Raw genomic sequence first — 24,793 nt, forward strand, 5'->3', positions numbered from 1 at the left:
TCAAGAGAGGAAACAAGATAGAGCTTGCGAAAGTATCCACGTTGACCAACCACAAAAATTCTACTCAAAGAAAGACTATCGACTAGTGCTTTCGCGTTATTTCCTTTACTGAAATGATATAATCGAGCTTTAACGACCTTACGAATACGCGGCATAACTGATCCCCGGAGGGAGTTATTCGACCAATTTTGGGTACAGGTGACCCGGTGAACGTGAGGGTTTGAAGCCCTGACCCTGTTTGGGACAAAAAAAATCCAGAAGTAAATCAACTCAATCGTGCATACAATACCTTCAGACTCGCACGAATTTATATGGCCTGTTAAGGACAGACTGGCGCGAAATTATATACCCTCAGTTTCGGACAGAAAGGATAAAAACCACTGTCCATCGGCACACATCCCTGTGTTAGCCTGTCAACAGGCCTAGAGCGAGGGAAAGTTTAAATGGGCGGGGAAAATGACACTCAGAAAAGTAAAGAACAGGGAGAAGAACTCTTCTCCCCGTTTTTTTTCCGCCCGTTTAGTCTTTTCCTCGGATCCCAATATCTGCCCCTGCATGGGTCTCCAAGGATGACGACTTCGCACGTGCATGTGCTTTTCTGTACATTTCGTTGCCGTCGTTGCAAGGCTATGACGTAAAAGTGCCTAACCGTAACGTTTTCTAGAAGACGTGAACACAAGACAACGACTTTTTCCTTTTTGTTTTCCTGAACGTCGATATACTCTTTCGATTAGAATTGAACTCCCGAAATGTTTGCCAACACTTGACGAATTTAAAGAGGTAGCGGAATAGGGGCGATATATCTGTTTGGAAAGTCGGATGGTAAAATGAAACTGACAGTATTATTTTTTCATATACCGAAGAAAAATTAAGGCTGCCGCACAAACTATATGAATTTTAATCCTTGTTAACACCCTCAGTCAAAGAGAGAGACATAACGAACGTACGTGATACCCAAAAAAAGCGTTTAAAATGTTCTTCGTTGAGATGGTACAGGAATACATATCTCCATATCTCTAAAGTTTGTCATAATTTTTTTGAAAAAATGCTACATCTGTTCGCTAGGAGTAAGTTTCCTGCAAAATTCTTGTTGATACCGCGTCAAATCAAAAAACGTGACCTACTAGTTAGCTCCAGTTGACGAGGACTATAAAACACGATGCTGAATAACAGCGAAACAGACAGGAACAAATCTGCACAATATAAAGTCAAGTCACGACACTTCAAATGGCTTTTACTTATAGCAGAAAATCTTTTTAAAAAATCGTACCAATTTCTCAAGTCGCACGTGCGTATTTTCGTAAAGGACGCTACGCCCCTGCTATCCTGCTCGGTGCAACCTTGCTCTGTTAAAACAGCAGGGGGCACGTTTCTGTCACTCAAAGTAAATTTCAAATCAAAATCAGCCTTGCTACTTTTTTTTTTTCAGGAAAATGCTTTTACCAATAATCATGAAAAAAAGATGATGAAACAAGGATAGGCCGAAAGAAAAAATATCGTATTACTTTTAATACAGGTGTCATATACTTAGACCAAACTCTCTGTTATATATTGCAATAATCAACGTTTTGCCTTCTCGAAAATTTTCCTCATTCCTTTACGATATTGCTCCGAGAGCCATTAGGGCTCTTATAGTTTGGAGTGTAATGGTGTAATGGAATACTGCAAATTCTCTATCAAGCCCCCGCAACTCTCTCTATCACAACAGTAACACTTCGCGCAGACAGATCTGTTATGATTTCATTCACGTGCTTGAAGTTGGTATTTGATTTTGATCTTCGGCTGTATGACCTCCAACTTACTGATTTGCCTGAGCTTTTCCACTTTGCGTTTCAGTTTTTTTAGAAATGGAGAATTGATACTATCATCTTCGCTAAATTAAATAACACCCTCAAATAATTAACCCCCCTCTCTGTTAAGCTTCTTCCTCAAACTAACCTCCCCACAGACGTCCTTTGGGGTTCGTGCGTGACCCCAAAGGACGTCTGCGGGGAGACTACCCTCAAACATGCTTGAAATAATTAGGCCCCCTGAGGGCTTGATAGAAGATTTACGTCCTAGTGATACTGAAAAAGGTTTATACGGGGAGCCTCGGCCCCGAAGTCCAGCCCCTTGCCCATTTATACACCCTTTTTGATAGAAGAAGTACCGTATACCTTCTATTGACAAATGGTTTCCCCTTTTAACTTACCTACTTTAGAACTCTTCATCCCTCTTAGCTGTAAAGAGTAAAAGCTCAGGTCCTGCAGACTAACTATGTATCCAGTCCGACTGTTAACTGATAGCTTTATCATTTGCAAAACTATTGAATCGTCGATCTTGAGTGTGAAGCAACATAAGATTTCCAGACACGTTAATTTTTGGGACTTTCAAAGAATGGGTTCAAGAGCCGGAGTGAATGGCGTTCAGGAAACCGTGTTACAAGAGATCCAAGAGGATAAAGAAGCGTTGCTTACCATTTTCATGGGGAACCCAAAAATTTCGGTTGGGCTTAGAAAATATGGACCATTGTTAGAGGCGAGTTGTACACGTTTTCATTTTTTTGGGGGGGGGGGGGGCGGGGGGGGGCTCTTACTTTGGATCCACATCTCCCACAACATCAAATTAACTTGTAAATTAGTTCTAATCGTTGAAACGACAAGCTTGACGAGAGACATAATAACGTTTAATTTCAGATCCGAACTCGTATTGGATGACCAGTAACTGAACGAGAATGCCCGGGGAGAGTATTCCCAAGCTCCCGAGAGAGTGGGCGTTGTAAAATGTACATCACTCGTTGGACGAAAGTTCGCAATCACATATTAGTCTGTCCGCAGATGAGTTTTCTTTTTCTTTACTTTTTTCTTCCTAATTTCAATAAATCCACATCCACTGTCTCCCGCGCAAATTGAGCCTCTATCTGCGCGTCCAGCGGTAATCTACCTTAGGTTTGTTTCTAAACCGTTTTGTGATTGGTTTGTTTTGGAGTTAGAAATAAGGGAAGGAGGATTTCTCTGCAGTGTAGTGAGGCCACTGTGGGAGATCCTCTTGGCATTTTTTACTTTCTTCGCCATGGATCAAGAATACGATTGCATCATTCTCGGCACTGGACTAAAAGAATGCATATTGAGTGGATTGTTGTCTCACAGTGGCAAAAAAGTTTTGCACATGGATCGAAACAACTACTATGGCGGCGAAAGCACTTCTATGCATCCTTTAGAAAAGCTCTTCGAAAAGTTCAACCTCACAGCTCCACCTGCTGAGAAATTCGGCGATGGTCGTTCTTGGAATGTGGACTTAGTTCCGAAGTTTCTGATGGCCCACGGTGGCCTTGTCAAGTTGCTGATACATTCTCAGGTGACAAAATACTTGGAGTTCAAGCAGATCGAAGGAAGCTATGTTTTTAAAGGTGGCAATGTCTACAAGGTTCCTGCCGACGAGAAAGAAGCCTTGTCATCGCCTCTGATGGGGATCTTTGAGAAGCGGAGATTTCGGAATTTCCTTCTATTTGCTACAAAATACAGCTTTGATGATCCGAAAACATGGCAGGGAACTGATCCAAAGACGACCACCATGCGAGAAGTCTTTCAAAAATTTGGCCTTGATCAAAACACTCAAGATTTCACAGGCCATGCCATCGCTCTTTTCCTTAACGATGACTACATAGACCAGCCCTGTGAGGAAACAATCCGCCGTATTCAACTGTACTACGACTCTCTGTCCAGCTATGGAAAAAGTCCTTATTTGTATCCTCTCTACGGACTGGGCGAGTTACCGCAAGGTTTTGCAAGGCTCTCTGCAGTCTATGGGGGCACTTATATGCTAGACAAACCCGTAGACGAGATTGTCATGGAGGAAGGTTCGGTCGCGGGAGTCAAGTCACAAGGTGAAATCGCCAAAACGAAGATTGTGATCGCTGATCCTTCATACTTTCCCGAAAGAGTTAAAAAAGTCGGACAAGTTGTTCGCTGTATCTGTCTGCTATCCCACCCTGTACAGAAAGCTGGTAATTCAAATTCTTTTCAGCTGATCATTCCACAAAATCAAGTCGGTAGGAAATCTGGTAAGTTTAAGTGTCGTATGATTGTCAATCAATTGCATTTGAATTGATCTTTCTTCACTTGCAGTTCTTGACAAGAGGTAATGTACTAGTTAAGCGATGATAAAGTGGAAAGTAGGGTAAAATAATAATTTTTTTCATAGGAAAACTGTGAAAGTTCCCCTGGATTTCCATGAAAAATTTCTTGTCTTGATCAACATTTCAATTTAATCGGGATCAAAGTACTCAACAACATAGACTTGAATATTTTTTCAACCAGTCAATCTGTTGACACTGACTTCATTGACGACAAAATTTACTTTTAATATTCGCTGATTATAAACATTTACTAAAAAGATAGAAATTGCTCTGTTTTTACAACAAAAAATTGAGAAATGTTTTAATCAAACATGGTAGATATGATTTTGCCCCTCTTTAAATTTCAAATGTGTGCATATGGTTTTAATATTAATGAACTACATGCACCTGCTCACATTTAATGGCATACATTTGGTGATTTTTTGCTTTCTTGTTCTTTTGTATTCAACAGGCCTTTGCTTAAATATCTTAAAGAGGCTTTTTTCACTTTATATTCACTTTTCAGAGATCATCTTTCCAAGCTCAAAAAAGCTTCTAGCTGCTGAAGCTCTTACCATGATCCTTAATATTTTTTCCTGACAAATATATTATAACAATGAGGGCTGGGCTGTTCAAACCTGGGTTAAGATAATCCAGGGTTTATAGCAGAGCTCCTTGCGTGCAAGTGGAGCACTATCGCTAAAATAATTGGGTAATCTATCCATCCGAGGGTACGACCAGTCTAAATAAATTTCTTTAAACTTACACTTTAACAGAGCATGAAATGAACTTTCTTTGCTTCCGAACTAAAGTTGTTTTTTCTTTGCAGATATCTATGTGTCTTGTATGTCTCATACAAATCAAGTTGCTGCAAAAGGCAAATTCTTGGCTATTATCAGCACAAGGGTGGAAACCTCCAATCCTGAGGATGAGTTAAAGGCAGGGTTGGATCTGCTTGGTAGTTATGATGAGAAGTTTGTGTGGGTCAGTGACCTGTATGAACCCGTAGATGATGGAAAGGAGAGTAAGGTGAGAAATATTCAAATATAATATCAGCTTTGACATCAATAAACAGTGAAACCTCTATTAAGCAGACACCTTCGCGACCTTCCCAAAAGTGTCCGCTAAATAGAGAGTGTCCGCTTATTAGAGGTTGTAAAAATTGTGTTTGTTAATGATCGACATTCAATGGTTACTCTGTACTGTGATAAAGTTGCATGTTGTTTAAGAAACTATCCAGAGTTTAACTTCATTATCTTTCATTACCAACTTCAACCCATTGGCTCCTGGAGATTTTGCTGAAAAACGCATTTTGAAGCTAGTCGAGTGGTTTTCTGGTCACTGTCGTGCTATAGAGAGCTAAAACTTACCACAAACTGGTTTACAGGTCGTACACTTGATGGCCTTCTGATCCAGATGCAAAATATCAGCTTGTGAAGTTTGGGCATGCGCAGAAAGCAAAATTTCGAGATCAGTCTTGACTTTTACTTTTCGCTCTCTCTCCTCCCCTCTTTTTTCACTTTTCTTGCCTCATTTTTTTTTCTCTTGCCGGGCATTTAGTAGGCTTCATTTTGGTGGGAATAGTTTTTAGGAAAGCTTTTAGGATCTTAGGATTAGGTGAAAGGAAAGGTAGGTGGGCAATGGAACAAGATTTTCATGGAGATTTTCAGGCCAATGTTACATGGTTTTTTGCCTCTTTCTCGGGTGTCCTTGACTGAATTGTGCTCATTCTGGTATGGTTTGAAAGATCTCTGCTCTCGGCACAAGCTAGCGGACAAAGTTGTCCTTGACCGTTAAAACTGATGACGTCACAAAGGGTAGAAAGGATGTGGATCTGCACGGGCGGTTACGGGCGAATGTTCAGGGGCGAATGGGTTAATTTGTTTGTAAATGCATAAATATTAACTGACTTCAGTCGATATTTTAACTGAGGACAAAATCCAATACTGCTATTGTCAATTCAGTCGGGTGTCCACTTAATTGAGGTTTTTAACAATAGAAATTAGCCAAATACACCTTATTTTAGTGTCCGCATCTGCTTAATAGAGGTATCCACTGAATAGGGGTTTGTTATAAAGGAGAAATATCAAGCGTTCATTTTGGGACCGGGCTTAGTGTCCGCTTAATAGAGGTTTCACTGTAGTCTGTTAGCAGTCCATCAGGACTGTTACTCAGGCAAGGGATGGGAACTTAAGCAACAATGATGACAACAGCAGTGAAAATGTCACTGAGAAAATGAATTTACTTTATATTTCAATCTTTATCCCATCTATTCAGACCTGCTCAATATGCTCATGGAGTTGAATGCTTAAGAACTCTATCCAGGTTGAAAAGAGAGAGTGGACTTCAGTGCCGCATGTTCCATCCTCCATAAAAAGGTGCATAAGGAAGTTTCACTTCATTTTTTCACCTGGCACCTATTTATGTGGTAAATCCATTGTGACTTAAAAACATCACTTGGTGGAGAAACTCTAGATCTGAGCTGTAACCATGTTTGATATTTTGCTGCAAGTTCAAGTTAATTTTCCTGTGTAACCTCCCCATAATTCTATCTTTAATACGAGTGTATAACTTGATACGCACTGCTATTTTCTTTTTAGATTTTCATTTCCAAGTCATACGATGCCACAACCCATTTTGAGACTTGCTGTGAAGATATCATGGATATGTATGAGAGGATCATGGGAGAAAAATTGGACCTTTCTTCCCTATCTCATCATCTTAATTCTGATGAATAGAACAGGGTTAATTTTTTTACCGTTTGTTTTTCACCAGTCCAGCATTTAGATTTGGATACAACTATGTACTGGATAAAGAAGTTATAATTAGTTTTCCAATGATCAGGGTCCTTCAGAGGGTCATCACAGAAGAGATGGCTACATGTACTCAAAAAGACACTTGTTCTTGATAAAAACAAACAAATTAATGCTTCTAAAATTTTAAAATAAGGCAAATGTGGGTAGACAAAGGTGCCATCCTTGTGGCCAAAACTTTTCCCTTGGTTGCTCAAAGTGCACAATGCAATGCACTTTCAAGGCCCAAGGGAAGTCACAGGACTCCCCCAGTGGAAAGAGGGTGGCCCTCTTCTTTACCCACCAGCACACAACACGGTGCTGTGTGAAAGGCATTCTGCACCTTTTGTTCTAACCTGTTTTCTCCTGCCTACATCTTTTGTGATTAGCCAGACATAACTCGGGACAAATAGGGTCAGGCCTGGCAGGCCAAGCCAAGGTACTTATGCTTCAACAAAAATTTTGAATCTTCTGAATCTTCTTTTGTCTGCCCTAGGAAAAATTGATCAGCTTCTATTCAAAACAACATTGTAATAGAAGTACGATAAAAGATAAAAGATTTTTTTTTTTTTGTAGATTTTGTGTTGGTAAGAATTTTGACTCAATCCCTATTGCTATTCACAAAGTGCATGCACTAAGTATGCATGCTCTTATAGCACTGTTAAATAATCTTTATTTATTTATTGTTCATTAATTCAAATGCTAGTTAGTTGAAATTTACTTATTTAATTACATTTTCAGCTTCTGCATTTAATATTTTACATTCATAATTTTTGGAAATGAGCCAAATTTAGAATTTGACTTTCAAATTGGGCTTGTTCTCATGCAACTTGCTTTGTTTGGCACATGGCAAATTGTTGCAGAGAAAATACAAAAATTTCTGTGAACAGGCTGACTCTATGACAAAAATGTACATGCATCTGCATAAATGAATATAATTTTCTAAATTCTCATTCTATTAGAAATGGTACATGAAGAATCACTAAAGAAGTGGCTGTTCTACCATTGAATCTTTTATTATTTATTTATTTATTTATTTACTTATTTATTTATTCAAATGCTAGTTAGTTAAAAATACGATTTTTATATTTTTTGTCAGCTTCTGTGTGGAATATTTTCTGTAATACATCCATACATCCATAATAGTAATGAATACATATTTGTATGAGTTAGTTTTTATTTTGCAAGACATGCAGCAAGGGAAGACATTGACATGATAGTTCTGCTAGATACTGCAACACAAGTGGACCCAACATTTCCACAGCAGTGAGATTATACTGATATACTGAAGTAACGGAACAGAAACTTTTGCTATCTTTTCACATGTTTTTTCACAAATCCTTTAGTATATACCTTCCAACTTTTTTTTTAATTTATAGGCATGACATTTTTATGCTGAGAGTGGCAGGTTTTTTTGTAGGGGTTCGATAATATCCAAAGATGTGCGCAGACGTTCCGATGACGTTCTTAAGAGTTATGTTTAACACGAACACAGGAGGGTAATACGAAGGAACATGACCCCTTCTTCAGTAACTTTCCCTGCTAAAATAAGAGAATTCGGAGAAAGTTGATCATTTACATGTACTTTTCTTTTCTCTCATTGGTTCCAGTCTCTTAAAACAGTTAATATATTTTTCAAAGTGTGTCAGTTAATGTTGTAATGGCTCAAAGTCTTCTACCAGGCATGAGAAATAACTGGAACACAGGTGTGAGTAGGCATGAGATCGACATTTTCAATCTGCAGGAATAACAATCATGCCTTGGGCGTGACACTTGGCAGGTATATTAGTATGTCGCTATCATGCCAGTAATTATTACTGCAGCTTTTCCCAACGCTACACAACAAGATAATTGCACAAAACTATTATTTTTTGGTTACTTCCATTCTTAATTTCAACATGTGTGTAAAATAACCTACCGGTTGGTCAAATTTCATCTGAAATCAGCTTCTCATTTGTGAAAATTTTTAATTCAACTTATAAATAAGAATGTAATTTATGTTGTAGTTAGTTATGGGAAAATGAATAATTATGATACCAACGGTTATTTGCCTTTTTATTTATTAAATATATATTTATTTAGGTAAACTTATTTATGAAATGATATATGGTACATCGGTTATTAAAAATATATTCTTTAACTAAATATATGTTTTTTTTTGCCAAAAGAATTTAAAGAATAATCATTCCTTTTATAGTAAGCCTTGTGGCGATGAACTGAAATGCATCATTGAGAAGCATTTGTAAGCTAACTATTTTTTTGCTGCTTTCTTTTTTTTTTCAAAAAATAAACGTTGTTATACAACCTTGTTTTTGCTCTTTTTATTCATTTTTAACATTTTGTTTTATGTTGCAGTTTCTCAAAGTCTGAAAAAACTGCAACAAAGTTGTAGATAGAATGCCTCCTTTAATTTGGGCAATTTTTTATGTCTTTCATGTCTTTAATCCTTTATGATAATGATGATGATGATGATGATGATGATGATGATGATGATGATGATGATGATGATGATGATGATCATGATAGCCGCTCTTATACGTGGTGGTCCTTTGCCGACAGAATTTCATAAGCGAAACAAAAATAGAGCCTGATCTCACAGTTATGGCTCCAATCACGCTCATTCCCCCGATCATTTGTCAGGCATTTGTGAAATACTGTGACAGGGGCGGATCCAGGATCTTTTTTAGGAGGGGGTGCACTCGTCTCTTGCTCTACTTCAACACCAATAAACCACTTTTTTTTCCGCAGAATACCAGTTGAATTAGAAAACCGCAGGTCATCTCAGGGGGGGGAGGGGGTGCGCACCCCCTGCACCCTCCCCCTAGATCCGCCCCTGTGTGATCCCATGGGGCATTTCTTAAAGGTCAGCCCAGCTCAGCCCGCCCAGGGCTTAATTTCTTATTTATGCATTTTTGATTCAACCACTTTGAAAAGGGAAAATCTACGACATGTAAAAAGTACCCGAAGGAGAAGCTTTGTTAAAGGGAGATTTAGTCTCCAAACTTAGTGGTGCATTTCCACGAAGTATAAGGCAAACGGTGGGGTTTCAGCTGGGGTTTTGTATGGATCTGCCGGCCTCACCTTGAACCTTGAGGCAATTGCAGCTTTCTGAAGGAAAAAAAAAAGACGAATGCCCGACACATGTCCCCGAGTATACGCGCGATTTTGGGAATTTGCCTGATCCCTCAGTAATGGCCGAGAAAAATAGAGATTTTGTAGGTTAAACAATTTGTTTTTTAAACTACCCGGGGAATGGATTTTGGTGGTAGAAAGGAGGGGGTTGGTGGTGGTGGGGGGGGGGGGGGAGGTAGTAGTGGACTTGATCATGATCGATGACGTCGACGAAGGATAACCCAAGGGGCGTCGCGTGACTTCAGTAACAAGTTGTAGTTGACTAACGAAGGTACTGAGGAAACACGGATGGAATGTAATGTAGTGATTCCGATTTGCTGTGGCTCAACCTAATAAAAAAAAAACAAATCACTGTCGATTCTATTTTCCGTCGAGGTCTGCTAACTAATGTAGCGTGACGTCTTACCTTTCACTGTCACGCAACAAAAAATAAATTGGAAACCGTCCGGCGGTGGAAGCCTAGAAAATGAAATGATGTAAAAGCCTCATATCTAAACAGTTTGTCCAAATCTCAGGTCTTTGTGGACCACAGTTTCTGAGTTATTTGCCGAAACTTTTCATGCACCTTTGTAGAGCTTTGTATGGAGACGCCATACTGGTGTACCGTTTTGGTGCACCAATATGGCCGCCGGAAGTCAACAAAAAACATCTGGAGTTCACGTTTTCTATAACAGCTCTTTCTTTTCACTCGAGAACTAGCATACGTGCGCATAAACATATCTTCTAATACTTGAAATGGTTATACTGCTGAAAATCAAGAGGAGAGACTTCTTTTCAACGAGACAGCATTCCTATTTTGGGGTGTCACGCACCCGGGGAGGGATACTCCCTTACAAGAGGCTAATGGGGATGTGCCGCTAGATGGGGTAGCATTTTCACGACTGGAGTGACTAGGGAGTGACTATAATGGGGTCGCATTTTCAATAGAGTTACTAGAATGGGATGGCAAATTTTCGGATTTTGGGGGTAAGTAGGGATTCAAAATGAGAAGATTCTCCGGTTAAAAAAAATCAGAAAGTTGTTGTTTATTAAATTTAACAATAAATCGCATTGACTGTATTACATTCCGCCACTTGAAACCACATTGATAAGGTAGATGCATAAATAGAAATTGACTAAGTTGGGATCGCGAAAATTACATTTTCCAAAAAGTGACTAAGATGGGGTCTATAATTGGCCAAAAGGGTAAGGGCTCTGCGAAGCCAGCGGCACATACCTAGCAAACATTAACCCAAGTACCCCCTCCCCCCGGGGTCACACACTGTGAAAACTCGGAAGTTCAAATTGCTGTATTTTAGAAATGAAACCTTATACGGAAATGAAAACTTGTACAAAGATTACTTTTTCGTTTATCTTCAACCTAGTGTAAATAAGAATTCGTCAAACCTCGCTATTTTGACTTTACAGTTTGATGACGTCACCGTGAAAACCATAAACCATTGGGCCGGGACTTTTCCCGGAATAGTTTCTCCTTGGACTCATCGCTGTCAAGGAAAGGACGTCTGCAGCCGATACACAGTATTCAGACAATTTTAAAAGAGGTAAGTGTTAAGTGTTCATAGCAGAAAACCTGTCGGACCATTCAGTGTTGTTTTACAACGAGATTAAAAACGTGAAAGCCATTCGTTTGTCCTTTACTACCAAAAGTGTTTGAACAGACGCAGGTCGATACAGCGCGTCACAGACATCCCATTTTCTCTCAAGTTGAAGTGCTTCGTCCATTTAAGCTATTAAAGGTGCAGTTAATAATCTCTACAGAGCTTAAAACGACCTCAGTTACTTATCCGTTATATTAAAACACTGTAAAATCATCTACTTTCATTCTGGTGCTGAAATGCATAAAAGCAAATTAAGAACGTCAAAATTTCATGTGTTTTGGGAATGGCCTCGCATGTTTTCAGTCGTATAGGTCTTTAAAGAGTATTAAGTTTCAACAGTATTCGTATATTGCATCAGGAAACTTTAGTAATCACTGAGTAATGTCACTAGAATCCCGACTACTGTATGTGTGTTTACGGTCCACAAAAGGCGGAAGTAAAGCGAAAGTTTCTGGGCACTGCACAATTCAGTTTCATTGTAAACCGGAAACTGTTGTGTAAACGTCAGTCGGGAAGCACTGGTAAAAGAAGCTGACGTTTCGAGCGCTAGTCTAACCTGAGAGCATGCTCTCCATATCTTGGCGAGCGAAACGAGCCACGAGAGAACGTGCGAGCGCTCGGCAAAGCAATCGCACCTGCGTTTCCTTTCGCGTGCTGTTCTCTCGTGACTTCTCGTGACTCCCCACGGGGGGTGACAACTCTAACAAAGGCCGTTTGGGCAGTCCTATGAATAACTTTATGTCCTCCTGGAAATTTCGTCGACCCTCCCGAATTTTTCAGTGGCATTCCCCATAAATGTTTAACTTCCCAAAATTGTTTTTTAATTATGTGACTTGTTAATTATCTAACCTAAGTTATTTTTTCGTTTAGAGGGTATCATGCTAACACAGAAAGACTGTCAAACTTTTTAAGTATATAAAATCGTGTTTTTTTGTTTTTTAATCACTGATGAATCAGGCGAGCAGTGAAGGGGCCAACCAGTAGGGGGGTCTGGGGGCATGCTCCCCCAGAAAATTTTGAAATCTTGGTGCTCTGAAACGCCATTTCTAGTGTTCTGAGAGGACAAATTCTGTCCAAAATGTGCTCTAAATCAATTGCCCTTTTTTTGCTTATTTTTATTGGCGTGACTTCGTGTAGAAGTAGTCAATTTTATTTTATACAAGTTGTGCGGTTTTTGAAATTGCTCTGGATATCACTTTCAGCTAAGTATACTCTGTGTGGTGTCATTGTATGAGTATCATAAGAATTCATTTGAAAATTTCAGAACAACTGTCGAAATCTGAAATTTTCCTATCCCGAACGCATATTGATTGGGATTCGGGATTTTCGAGCAAAATCGGAAGGACCTCGACGAGATCAGGATGATTAAAGAGTCTTCACAGACATACTACTTTTTATGGCCTCATTTGTGTTTAACAAGGTTAAATGATTTTCGTTTTTTTCTTACATACTTCTTACGTACTTCTTTCAAGTTTTCAGTATGCAATCAGTGGAATGTGTTCTTAAAACTCGTTAATGTGCAGCGTAAAAATACCCCTGAACTAATGAATGATGGGATCTGGTGTGAACTGATAGTATGTGCCTTGCACCGGTACGCTTCTTGTGTCAATCCGCTGGGGACTGCATGTGGTCAATCACACTCAAACTTCAAGCTATTTTAGTTGAAAACGTTGCTGCTTGGTCTTTTCATATCATGGGGAGTTCAGCCGTTTTCAAGTGTCAAAATACATAGAATACAGCGCATACACTGGGTGCATATCACTGTATATATATTCGGTTTGATAACATGTAACATCAAATCTTTGCTCAATGTCCCGAAAATATCTCATATTTCCCGAAAAATTTCCCAGGTTTCCCGATTCCCGGCAAAATCTCCAGATTCCCGGAATAAATTTGTTTTTCTCCCGAAACAGCCCTTGTTAGAGCTGTCATCCCCCGTACTCCCCCAAACGGGGAGCTTGCTCGCCGGCAAACTTTGGCCCTTTGCTCCCTCTGACGAAAAGCAAAATTAACGATGATATCATGATAAGAAGAACAATAATAACAATAATAGTTTTACGTATGTTGAGGTTTATGCCACTTACAGATCTAAAACTATAACTCCGAGAACTATGTCAAAATCGGTAAAGCGCTGCATTTTTGTTGGAAGAGTGCTTCGGTGCCCTTTATTCGAGAGTGACGCTCTTTCGAGTAAGGGCGGTGATGAAATCTTTATGGAACTGCCTTTAAGGCCAATACACACGAGGGATTTTGCTCCCGGAGTATGCTCCAGGCTCATAGTTTGCACGTGTCATGAGTACACACGCGGAAACGTTTTCAAGTTCGCTCAATTTGCCCAGGGAGCTTGCCCCCAAATATTTAACCGTTAAATATCGTGGATTATTTTGCGGGGTGGAAATTCTGCTCCCGAGGATGAAGTATCATGAAATCGTTGGTACACACGGAGGAGCTTTTCCCCCGTAGCGTGCCCCTGGAGCATGCTCCGGGAGCAAAATCCCTCGTGTGGATGATCGTCCTTTAGGATCAATTATTGTTACTTTGAAACAGCAGGTGAGGGGCCGTATTTATACTGATCTTATTCAAAAATCTGGCTAATTTTTTAAAAGTATGAATGCACTGCTATCTCAATTCCGATATTTAAAGCATCAATGCGGCAATAAACTGTTCCCTTTTAAACTCATCATTGTCAGGATCGTACGCACTATGGCAGCTATTCCAATCTGCATACCTAACAACTGTTCATGGGAGGAGACTACCGGAACCTTCCAGCGGGACAGGGAGCAACCTCGCACGAAGCTCCAGCTCGTAGACGAGGCACTACGAAAGCTAAGGGCCATTCACGGGCCAGTATGTGTGGTATCAATTGCAGGACCTTGCCGAAGGGGTAAATCATACATTTTAAGCCAGGTGTTTAACCAGGGAGACGTGTTTCCCTTGGGTCATTCATTTGATCCCGAGACCATGGGCATTTGGATGTGGGTTATTCCTGAGAAGTACCGGGATGATTTCGGCCGTGAATTCACAGTGGTGTTACTCGATTCTGAGGGGATAGATGCTGTGAGTGCTGAAGGTATCAATGATCACGCCATTTTTACACTGAGCGTGCTTCTGAGCTCTGTATTGATCTACAATTCTGTTGGTGTACCTACGAGAACAGATTTGGAAGTTCTTGAGTATCCTTGTAATACCTCAAAATCTAGCAATGAATAATTTAGGTTACAAGTCTAATTTTGTATTTGATATTCACTCAACTTCGTCGACCTCTAGCAAACTGATAATCAAGAGGGTATGATTTCTTGATTTGAGATCCTCAAAGAAGATAAAATAATAGACAACCAGCACTCTTATATATTTTTTCTTCAAAGTTCGGGGGCGCATGCGCAATGTGGGAGACGCAAAAAAACAGCCGGAAGTAAGGTAACAAACAGTTTTTACCGCACAGTGAACATTTTAACCACATTTTATTGTAGAAATGTTTGGTGAAAATTGAAAGATACTTTTAGATTATAAATCTATAAATCAGAATGTTACGTAACAAAACATAGCCTAAATAGAGTATCCATTTCACTGTTATAGGAAGTACAGCTGTTTCACGTTAGATTTGTGACAAAGAACATCAGCCTCCACTAAAAAAACTTTTTCTACCACACGTCAATGGAACTTCAAAACAACATGCTTCGGACGCCAGTACACTGTTTTTTGCCGACTTTTAAGCGCTCAAAAGATGGTTCGTGTTATCGAGGGTAAACATTATCTGGAAATGATTTGAGGGGAAACAAAAATTACTTTGAGTTAGCGGGAGGTTCGAGTTATCGAGGGTTCGAGTTACCGAGAGTAAAATTATAGTAAATGTATGAAGGAAATCTAGGGGAAATCGATTTTGGTTCGAGTTAGCGCGAGGTTCGAGTTAGCGAGGGTTCGAGTCAAAAAGCCTCAAAATTTCATACACTTCTGTCTCAAAGTTGGCCATAGTTCCGCTAATTTGAAACATTCAAAGTTCACATGAAGACTACTTATCGTCTTATGGAAGCTACAAAATTAAAGCTCTGGGCAAAATGCACGCTCAGCACTTCTTTATCGAAAGGGACGTTTGGAAACGATCGATCTACGACAATTGTCGTTTTGATATCGGGGATTTTCGTGCGACCCGACTAATTACGAAAGCCGTCTACACTACACTACACTACACTCGAGTGACACATTTGCATCGTTCCTTATTCACACTAGAGACGGATTATCCGTCTGAGACGGGTTATCCGTTATCCGTTGGATAATTCGCGTCAAACAGATAATACGTCAAAATTAAGACCGTTCCATTTTCATGGAACGGTCTTAATTTTGGATGGAGAATCCGCGTGGCTTTATCCATCTGTTTTCCGTCAATTTTGACGTATTTTGATGGATTATCAGTTTTGATGGATTATCATTTTGACGGATTTTTGATGGATTATCAGTCTCTAGTGTGAAAACGGCCATTCCCGCGTTTTTATCTCTTTGAAGAAAAATAACGAGAGACCGCTTGCGATCTCGTGAAATAAGAAAAAGAAGAAAACAAAAACAACTACATCAAACTAAACAAATAAACAGCATTCAGATGAATGTTTTATCAGACAACGTTGTGTAAAGAGAACGTTAACTCGGTATTTTGTCTCCACTTCTATCAATAAATAAGACAAAGAAGGCTATTTTGGAGACTTTCGAGAGGTAACTTACCAAGACTAAAAATAAAGTATAGAATATAATGATCAAATAAAGATTTAGGCTTGGTAAAAGCCAACCTGAACCAAACTATGGCTGGAAAACTCGCGTTAATTTGTTGAAAAAGGAAAGTACTGGTTTAAATAGTAACAATGCTTGAAATCTCCTTGACACGCTATAGTCATATAATCAACATTTGTCGGCGCATCCAAGTCATCGCAGGTCAAACATTGGATGATGAGTCATCAAGACAGGTGTTTCCGTCATTTGTGTGGTTGCTGAGAGATGTCGTGTTAAGTCTGCCCAAGGGTGTGGACAACCTAAGGGAATATTTCCTTGAAAAGGTAAATACATTAGGAACCATAAAAATGTACTGTACTATATTGATATCGCGCGTTCATATTTCAGTTTCATCGTTGCTTAGTAACGTTAAGGACATACACAGTTGTGATTAGTGGAAAGGAATTGATAAACCATACCAATTATCGTACTCTCGGCAAATGGCCGACTTTTTGAATGTCTTTTTTCCGTCTTTTGTTTCGTTGTTATAAATCCTGTTGTGATTTCAAGATATGTGCTGCGAAAATAAACTACTCTACATGCAGAGTAGAGGGTCCCAGTTGCAGTTTAATTTGAGCTGAGTTTAACAAACTTACTTTTTTCAGTTACGTTAACCCTGAAACTTGTTTACAGTGTTAAAAACCAATGTGTTATCTTTTTCCCTTAAAAGTTACTGCATATCTCCTCGACAGGTTTTTAAAGTCGGTGGTCGTCCAAGTGGCAAATCTCAAAAAGTGGTGGATAACATCCTTAAGTATTTCCCATACTTTGATGCTTTTCCCCTCTCCCCACCATCGGCAGATGCTGAAGTCATGAAAAAGTTAACTGATGCGAGAGCACAGGGCCAGATAAACTCGGCTTTTAAGGAGGGGGTTCAGAATTTCAAGCAGATGCTATTGAAGAAGTTGGGCCCGAAAAAGAGATATGGTGGACCGGGACTTGTCACTGGCGAAGGTTAGTCCAAAGCTTGCTATTCACTTCGGGGCAGCCTGAATTCACCTGATAAGATCATGCTAGGTTTTTGGTTTTGGGCACAGGTCTAAAGGCGTATCCTTGGGTAGTTTCCAGGCACCACTATGTGGAAAATAAAGAACAAACATCCTTCCCAAAACACCATACGCACCGCTTAACAGCCCGAGACCGAAGTAATAGGTAGGCAAAGTCTGGGTCATGATACGAGCCAAGTGGCCGATCAATCAGGCCAGAGGTTATTCTAGTTCCCATAGCATGCAGCATTGTGACGACTAAGAGCATTGCTACTACTCCCTCTGGCTGGGTTAACCCCAGCAGTATGTCGCCGGCACACCCTTTTATACACCCAGGTGGAGAGAGACAGAAAGTGGATCAGAGTTACTTGTAAGGAAACAACGTGACGGCAAGGCCTTAGACTATGAGTAGTCCCCCATTTTTTTTCTCAGGGATAGTAGAGCGAGCGAAACACGAGCGCGCGTGTCGCCTTTTCTCGCGTGGGGTGATTTTTACGCGCGCTCGCGTTTCGCTCGCTCTACTATCCCTGGGGAAAAATGGGGGACTACTCGTAGTCTAGCAAGGCCTAAAACTGGACCCGGACCTCCAGATCTGAAGTTCGAGGTGTTAACCACTCGTCCACTACGCCCCGCAGGGAAGGAGGCAGTACGGGCCACTAAATGTCACCTTCTTAATGAATAAAATAATCCCAGCTACTAAGCTTTCCTTTAACCGTTTGTTTAGTCCTTTCTACACGATTAGCCTGAGTTGTGGGGTAGAAATTTACCACATTCATGAGACCTTAAGATGCACTGTTTCCGTGTACGGTAAATTACCCTTTTTTGTAGCCAAAGCCACTACGGGTAGATTGCCTGAAGAAAAGGCTATAGGCTAACGCGGGTAGAACAGTGCCTTTGTCTCTCAAGGAATCGTTACTTGACGGTGTCTTCGAATACCAGCAGAATAAAACAAGTCTTAAGGAGGGACTTTCTCACACATATTAAAAGCTTGCTTTACAGGGATTTTGCGAACTATTGTATTTATACTTTAATGTTTCTTCTCTTGGCTGTTTGTAGCCTTGGCAACATTGTTCGAAGAGTATGTTCGCACGGTGAACTCCCCTGGAGCAGTACCTGTTGTCCAAAGTGCGTGGGATACTTTTACGACGAACAAGTGTACCGAGGCTCTCGAAAATGCTAAAGCCGTTTACGAGTGAGTGAATTATACCTCAAACGTTTACGTATAGTCACTGCCTCTTTAGGCGGTATACAACTTGGTAGCCTGCGAAGCGCAGACGTATTTCCGGTCGTCGCTTCTCTCCCCCCGGAGGGAGGGAGAGAAGCGACGACCGGATATACGTCTGCGCTTCGCAGGCTAACAACTTGGTCGCACGTTACGTGTTCCTGGAAAACGTTGCCCTGACGTATAGCTTGGGCAATAGGCGTATGGGAGCTATGGCGCGAAATAATTGGACAGATTCGCCTCGTTCAGTCGTTCGTCTTTGTCGCGAGTATCGCTTGCCTCACACCCCATAGTTGTTTTATACGCCTGATATGCTGGCTTACAACACGAATCGTGCTTCGCAATTCAATCATACAGCTGCAGTATCATAGTGAAAACATTTAGGACACTACATTGATTAAAGTCACCCTCCTTTTTGTGCCCTAATAACAGCGGAGGCATCAGTGATGCACTATATATATCGCAGAAAAGCGTTGCCACTTGATATTCAGGCAGTCCCTTGTACAATGTGAGAGGAAGGTAGTAAAGCCTCATGGAATGACACTGATGGTGTGATATTGAGTTAGTATCTGCAAGAATACAGTCGAACATCTACTCATGGGGCCAACTCTCCACAACGGCCACCTCATTACAACAGCCACCTTTTTTTGCCCCGGTGGACAGTCCATACTTTGACTCTTGTTTAAACCTCTCTACAACGGCCACTTTCGTCTGTCCCCAAGGTGGCCGTTGTGGAGATGAATGACGCGTGACGCAGTAGAAAGCTCCCAGCAAATGATAAGCAAACTCTTCCGTTGTTTTCTTGGTTTCAACTTTCAGTGGTGGAATGTCAGAATTCATACAACGAACGGGCCTTCCATGTGACGACAGAAAAATTCGCCAACATCACGAGGATCATTTGCTGGAAGCATTGTCGTTCTTCGAAAGTTACACGGAGGACATCGATGTTACTGCAAGATGGATTTACATAGAAGAATTGGCGGTATGCTTACACTTCATGAGTCTTTCATGTAGATGAACAAACCTGTTTATCACATACCTATTGCTATCCCAGTTAATCATAACTGTTACAAAATTCTCTAACTTCATTGGCTATCAGTAGCTAAGCTTTAGCCCTGATTTCGGCATCAATAGGGCAATGTACGCGTCCCGGGGTGCGCGTCATGTCTAAGCAAATCGACAGCCCTCGAGTTTGTCCAAGTCGGTCTGTAATCATACTTGTGATGTCCTCCAGTCAGATCTATAATCTTACTCGTGATACTCGTTTTTTTTCCCCTAAGATTTGGAGGGGACAGAAGATAAATTATTGTTGTAGAAAATATCTAGAAATCTTAACTTTTCATCGATAAGATGCCTCACTCAATCCTATTACCATTATTAAAAGAAATAGCGTTAGTTGAAATGGTACAACTGTGGCGCTAGTGACAAGTGGTAAAATTATACTGGAGACAACGCAACTGTTCTGAGAAGAATGCTCGCATGCAAGGTGACCACTAAACTACTCGGTGATTGTCTGTCAAGCGAACCCCTTTGTGAAGATTTCTGGTGGAAAAACATACACGGCTGATTTAATTCTCGATTTTTTTTGTCTAGAACCACGCAGACCAAGCAGAGAGTGCATTTTTACGAAAGAACAACTCTAAAACGGAGGAGGAATGCGACAATTTGATGAAAACTCTACGTTCGCTGTGGTTAGAGCCTGTATTGAAGGATCTCCATGATGGTGATAACAATGACTTCATGATGTTAGAGTCGCGTCTGAGATCAGCGTATATCAAACTTGACAGTGACTTCAGGAAAGAGGCGCCGGGACCAAAATCTCTGTGCTCCAACTTGGCTTACATGTATGACCTGGTAGGTTTAGTAAACTAGAAATACGTTATCGCAAAAACCTCGCGAAGCTGTAAAGGCTCAGCAGTGAAAGTAAAGGGAACCAAGCCAAAGGGAACTGAAAATATGATAAAAAAGAAAACTAAACGGATAAAAAATGTACAAAGAAAACGAAAATAGTTACGTCGAGATTCGCCATGACTACCTCCAGTCCTGCGCAAGAAGTCAGCTTTCAGACCTCTGGGCCACGCTGCCACTGGACAATACACATCGTAATATTAATATAATTATTAATTGAAGCATACTTGTGGTGCTCTATTTATCATGAATTCAAAGATAGATTTGAGGAACATTAGTTTAAACGAGTACAGTTTCTAAGCAACTTCGCTTTATTTCCGTGTTTATTCACTCTCGGGCTTAACGGCCGATCGATGTACGCGCTCGTCTTCTTCTTCGTTGCTCGCGCTGGATTTCAAGTTGCCGTTCTCGCTGCATTGGAGTTTCGATGGTAAATCTTCCCTGGCGAGGATTTCCAGCCTGATAAATTGGTCGCGATTCGCCAATGGAAACGTTGTTTGACAGACGATGAATGAAGACTTCAGCCCGTTTTGTTCACGAATAAAACATGATAGTGCTCACAGCATTTGCTATCATTCGCACTTAAAGTCGTGTTGCTTGGCAACCTTAAAATGCACCTTGACGTCGGATGTCAACTGCGGACACCCAAAAGATATATAGAAATATTGCCAACTCGAGTTTCTGCCTCGCTGTTTTAAATTCGCTACGTGAAGGCGCCAGAAATGATCCATTGTTGTCACTGCCCGGGGTCATATGGCTGTGCGCATACGTAAGGCCATATTGCCATATTGCGAAATTGGTAGTGTGTGCTCCCTTGCTGAATTTGCTCTTGTTTACTAATTTTTGGACACACCGATTTGTTTAGCTGATCCTATCTTCATACGCTTGCTGAGAACTGTGTCATGGCTCCCACTCAGGAGTTACCGATTTCTGCGGAAACTGAATGTTATACTTGTTAACAAAAGTGTAGGGCCATCCGAGCGACCTTGCCCCACCAGGATTTAAACGAAAGGATCATGTCCTTAACTAGTACCTTTAAAATAGGCGGAGAAGAAGTAAACAGTGAAAACAAAAGAGTGCAAAGTCCATTTGACTTGCATTGGTAAATTCAAGCGTTACACCTTTAAAACAACTGGCTTTCACCACCCCAGAACTGGCATGCAGCCATGGATTACTGTTTCATCCTTGTTAGGATACTAGAATCAAAACAATAAAATTATGAATAGACACTAATATAGACCACAGACTATGAACAATGACTTTTTTAAAATTGCGTCTCGACTGCCATTGTTCCAATGCACGTCTGAATTAAAATCCCCTCTCAGACGTCTTTTTTTTTACCCTCAGCAACACAGCGAGGAGATGAAGGAACGTCTTAATCAACTAAATCAGAGAAGGGAATATTATGAAGAGATTGCTACAGAAAGGGCTATAAAAGAAGCGGAGGCCGAGGAAGCGGAGAGGATCAGAGTAAGTGTCATTATAGGTGTTCGGTTTTTTTTAGAGAATAAATAGTGAAGGCGATACACTCAGGAGCGCGGAAAGTGACCTCTGGTGCGGGAGAAGTGAAGAAATTTTGTGCGCTCACAATGCGCGCGTACAATTTGCGCGCCAAGGATCAGTGAACCGGAACTGGAAAAAGTTGTTTAACAGTGACGGTGGCTCAGTGATTTCAATTACAGGCGAGTTAGCGCCCTCTAATTCCTTCGACAACATCAATCAACCGAAGAATACTTTTGAGATTTTTTCGCATTTTTTTTTCATGAGATAAAGACAAAAGGTTATGACGTGATTGACGTAAACGAATTTAATGATGATAATGATACTTATAAAAAAATAATAAAAAAATAAATAATAATAATAATAATGAATTTCCTAGGTTAATTCGGTGCGCCCTACACAATTTTTTCTCTGCAAACTTTGCCTTGTGCTGAAGCCCAGAGTTCAACACCCTTGACGTATTCTACTTAGAATTTTCTCTTAGTAAATATAGAGAAAGAAACTTTCCGCGTCCCGTTTTATGCTTTCTTTAGAAGTTTGACTTGGTGATATACATGTAACATTGCGAATTTACAAAATAAGACAAACAGATGCAATTTCAGTAGAGACCAAAGATTAATTCAACTTTATGCCTACTGGTGTTTGAGTTGTCCTAAACGCCAATTTGTTGCTCTAGGCTGTAAAATCAATTTCTTGTTGTAAATAAGAAAAAAAATCACATAATTTACTTCAGAGCACTTAACTAACAAGTATCCTGATTACGTGTTCAAATTTCTTGTTAGAATGACAACGCGCGCTTACAAGCTAGCAAAGAAGATATGGACCGCATGGTAAGTACTAGCAATCCTCCTCTGGCCCCTTCATAATGCTTCCGCCTATTGTTGCTCATCATGCCGGACAGATGGGGTTTGCGTGTAAAAATAATTCATATAAATAAAATGAATATGAACACTACATGACCCTGAAATATTGGAGGGATCCTATTGGTATTTACCCTCTTGACCACCTTACTCTTAGGAATTCTTGGTCGGGGTATGTCGCCCGGTTCCTCAATCCTGACCCTGACTCAGACCATAAAATGTCATTGTCCAAAGCCATTTTCAGACTTACCCTCTACAATTCATACCCATTTTCAGATCTGGTTTCTGAAAGTGATACTTGGTTTGGTAGCCCATTACCTTGTCATAGAAAAGTCAAAATACGAACCCCTCGTTAACTGTAAATGCCACAACCCCGGCCACTGAACGATTGAGGCACGTATCTGGTTCTCAAGGAGGTATAGTTAGTAAAATGTCATTTTTTAGAGGGCTGATTTGGAAGAAAAACATGTGGAAGAAGAGAGAAGGCTAAAAGAACTTACGGAAGAGAAAAAGCGATTACAAAGAGAGGAAGCAGAGGCAGCGATTGCTGCCGCGAGAGAGCGGTCTGCAGCTGAGAAACGACGACACCAGCGACAGCAAAGAGATCTTCAAGCTCAGATAGATCAGGCTAAAGAAAGAGAAGCGGAACAAAAGCGAGCCATAAATGATCTACGGCAAAAGTTGAGAAGAATGTAACTACGTTCTTTCCTCCTCGTTTTTTGTAAGATGGCCTTCTCTAAAGAACGTCGTAGCCGCGACCTGTCAAAACCTTTACAACACTATGAACGGGTCTTTTAAAAGTCGAGACTAGAGGCATCGAGCTATAAACACGAAATAACAAAAACACTTGAAGTGCTCTTCAAAAGCTCCATGATTATTGTCGTGTAGGGCAGTGCCCACGGAATTTCTTATATTTGAACCAGATAAAGGGCGATCCTTTTCTTAAAACGCCGTTCCTGGCAAACATTTTCTAAATTTCTCAAAGAGGTGGCCGTAAAAAGTAACAACATGTAGTTACTATTCTAAAAATATGGCTTTCCTTTGAATAGAGCGAATGCATATAGCTCAACCCGATATTAAAATCGTGCTTATTTAAAAATAACATTGTTTTGATAAGTGTTATTCAGTGTCAAGTGCTACTCTGCAAACACACTTGATGAAAAGGTTCTGCAGGGCAAAAAAGGTAGTTCGGGGATAACCCATGGCATTACAAGGATGCAAGTAGATCGTTCGTCTTCAAATGGGCGAATCTCTATTCACAATCATTTCTAAAAAGTTTGCAGATTAGAGAGACTTTGGTTAATTCTGTTATAAGAACGTTGAACGCTAAAAACACAGAAGTTTTAACAAATATAAATGTCCCTTTTAAAAAATATACTACCTCCACAAACTTCAGTGACATACCACTCATGGTCTGTGCAAAGCGATGCCAAAAAGTTAGCATTTTACAAAGTATGTAGGTCTCTCTTTTCATGCACTTATCTCCATCAAGAAATTGTGTAGGTGCACTCCCATATTTCCTTAAGTTGCAAGCTTCTTTAGACCACAATGTGATTTTCTATCTGAATGCGTGGCAAAGTCGCTGTTACTTTGGCTAAATTAAAGATTACAAAGTATAATAAAACACAATATCAAGAGGTATGACCAGAACGCCTTATTTATCCCCCCGGCGGTAGTTCCGCGTCATCGCAAAAGGCATACGCAAAACTTACAGTCTTAAGGCCAAACTCTCCACGGCACTATACTTCCGACCAGCATCTTGCCCCGAATATTCTTGTGTGACAATTGCGTTTGCGACATTTGCATGCTTAGAGGAAGGATTTTCCATTTGCCCCTCAATTATGAAGCCCAGGATTTTGCCTTCAATTTGGCTGGTAAAAACAGTTTTTTCTAAGACTGACTCAGTGCACGCCTACTACCTGTTCTCTCTTACAAAGGATA

General features: G+C 40.4%; 2 protein-coding genes across 2 annotated transcripts; both read left to right on the forward strand.

Moving 5' to 3' along the window:
* Positions 1–2,982: 2,982 nt before the first annotated feature.
* On the forward strand, positions 2,983–7,263 carry LOC140927062 (rab GDP dissociation inhibitor alpha-like). The gene is made up of 3 exons (XM_073376727.1): positions 2,983–4,042; positions 4,926–5,125; positions 6,697–7,263. Exons 1-3 carry the CDS (start codon positions 3,052–3,054, stop codon positions 6,832–6,834), a joined length of 1,329 nt encoding a protein of 442 aa, XP_073232828.1. The 5' UTR covers positions 2,983–3,051; the 3' UTR covers positions 6,835–7,263.
* Positions 7,264–11,426: 4,163 nt separating this feature from the next.
* LOC140928718 (guanylate-binding protein 2-like) lies at positions 11,427–24,493 on the forward strand. The gene is made up of 10 exons (XM_073378494.1): positions 11,427–11,561; positions 14,309–14,791; positions 16,498–16,660; positions 17,069–17,330; positions 18,419–18,554; positions 19,404–19,566; positions 20,178–20,438; positions 21,840–21,962; positions 22,775–22,822; positions 23,297–24,493. The coding sequence occupies exons 2-10, from the start codon at positions 14,322–14,324 to the stop codon at positions 23,546–23,548; spliced, it is 1,878 nt and encodes a 625-aa protein (XP_073234595.1). The 5' UTR covers positions 11,427–11,561; positions 14,309–14,321; the 3' UTR covers positions 23,549–24,493.
* Positions 24,494–24,793: the final 300 nt, after the last annotated feature.

Source organism: Porites lutea, chromosome 2 (genome assembly GCF_958299795.1).
Source record: "Porites lutea chromosome 2, jaPorLute2.1, whole genome shotgun sequence".
In the NCBI taxonomy this organism is placed as follows: domain Eukaryota; kingdom Metazoa; phylum Cnidaria; class Anthozoa; order Scleractinia; family Poritidae; genus Porites; species Porites lutea.

What these genes read in the sequence shown, in the direction of transcription:
- LOC140927062 (XM_073376727.1), top strand. Translation starts at nt 3,052, where the DNA reads ATGGATCAAGAATACGATTGCATCATTCTCGGCACTGGACTAAAAGAA. An exon ending in TCAAGTCGGTAGGAAATCTG is followed by an intron (nt 4,043 to 4,925) that starts GTAAGTTTAAGT and finishes TTTTCTTTGCAG; the next exon opens with ATATCTATGTGTCTTGTATG. An exon ending in ATGATGGAAAGGAGAGTAAG is followed by an intron (nt 5,126 to 6,696) that starts GTGAGAAATATT and finishes TTTTCTTTTTAG; the next exon opens with ATTTTCATTTCCAAGTCATA.
- LOC140928718 (XM_073378494.1), top strand. Translation starts at nt 14,322, where the DNA reads ATGGCAGCTATTCCAATCTGCATACCTAACAACTGTTCATGGGAGGAG. An exon ending in AATGCTAAAGCCGTTTACGA is followed by an intron (nt 18,555 to 19,403) that starts GTGAGTGAATTA and finishes TTCAACTTTCAG; the next exon opens with TGGTGGAATGTCAGAATTCA. An exon ending in TGGCTTACATGTATGACCTG is followed by an intron (nt 20,439 to 21,839) that starts GTAGGTTTAGTA and finishes TTTTACCCTCAG; the next exon opens with CAACACAGCGAGGAGATGAA.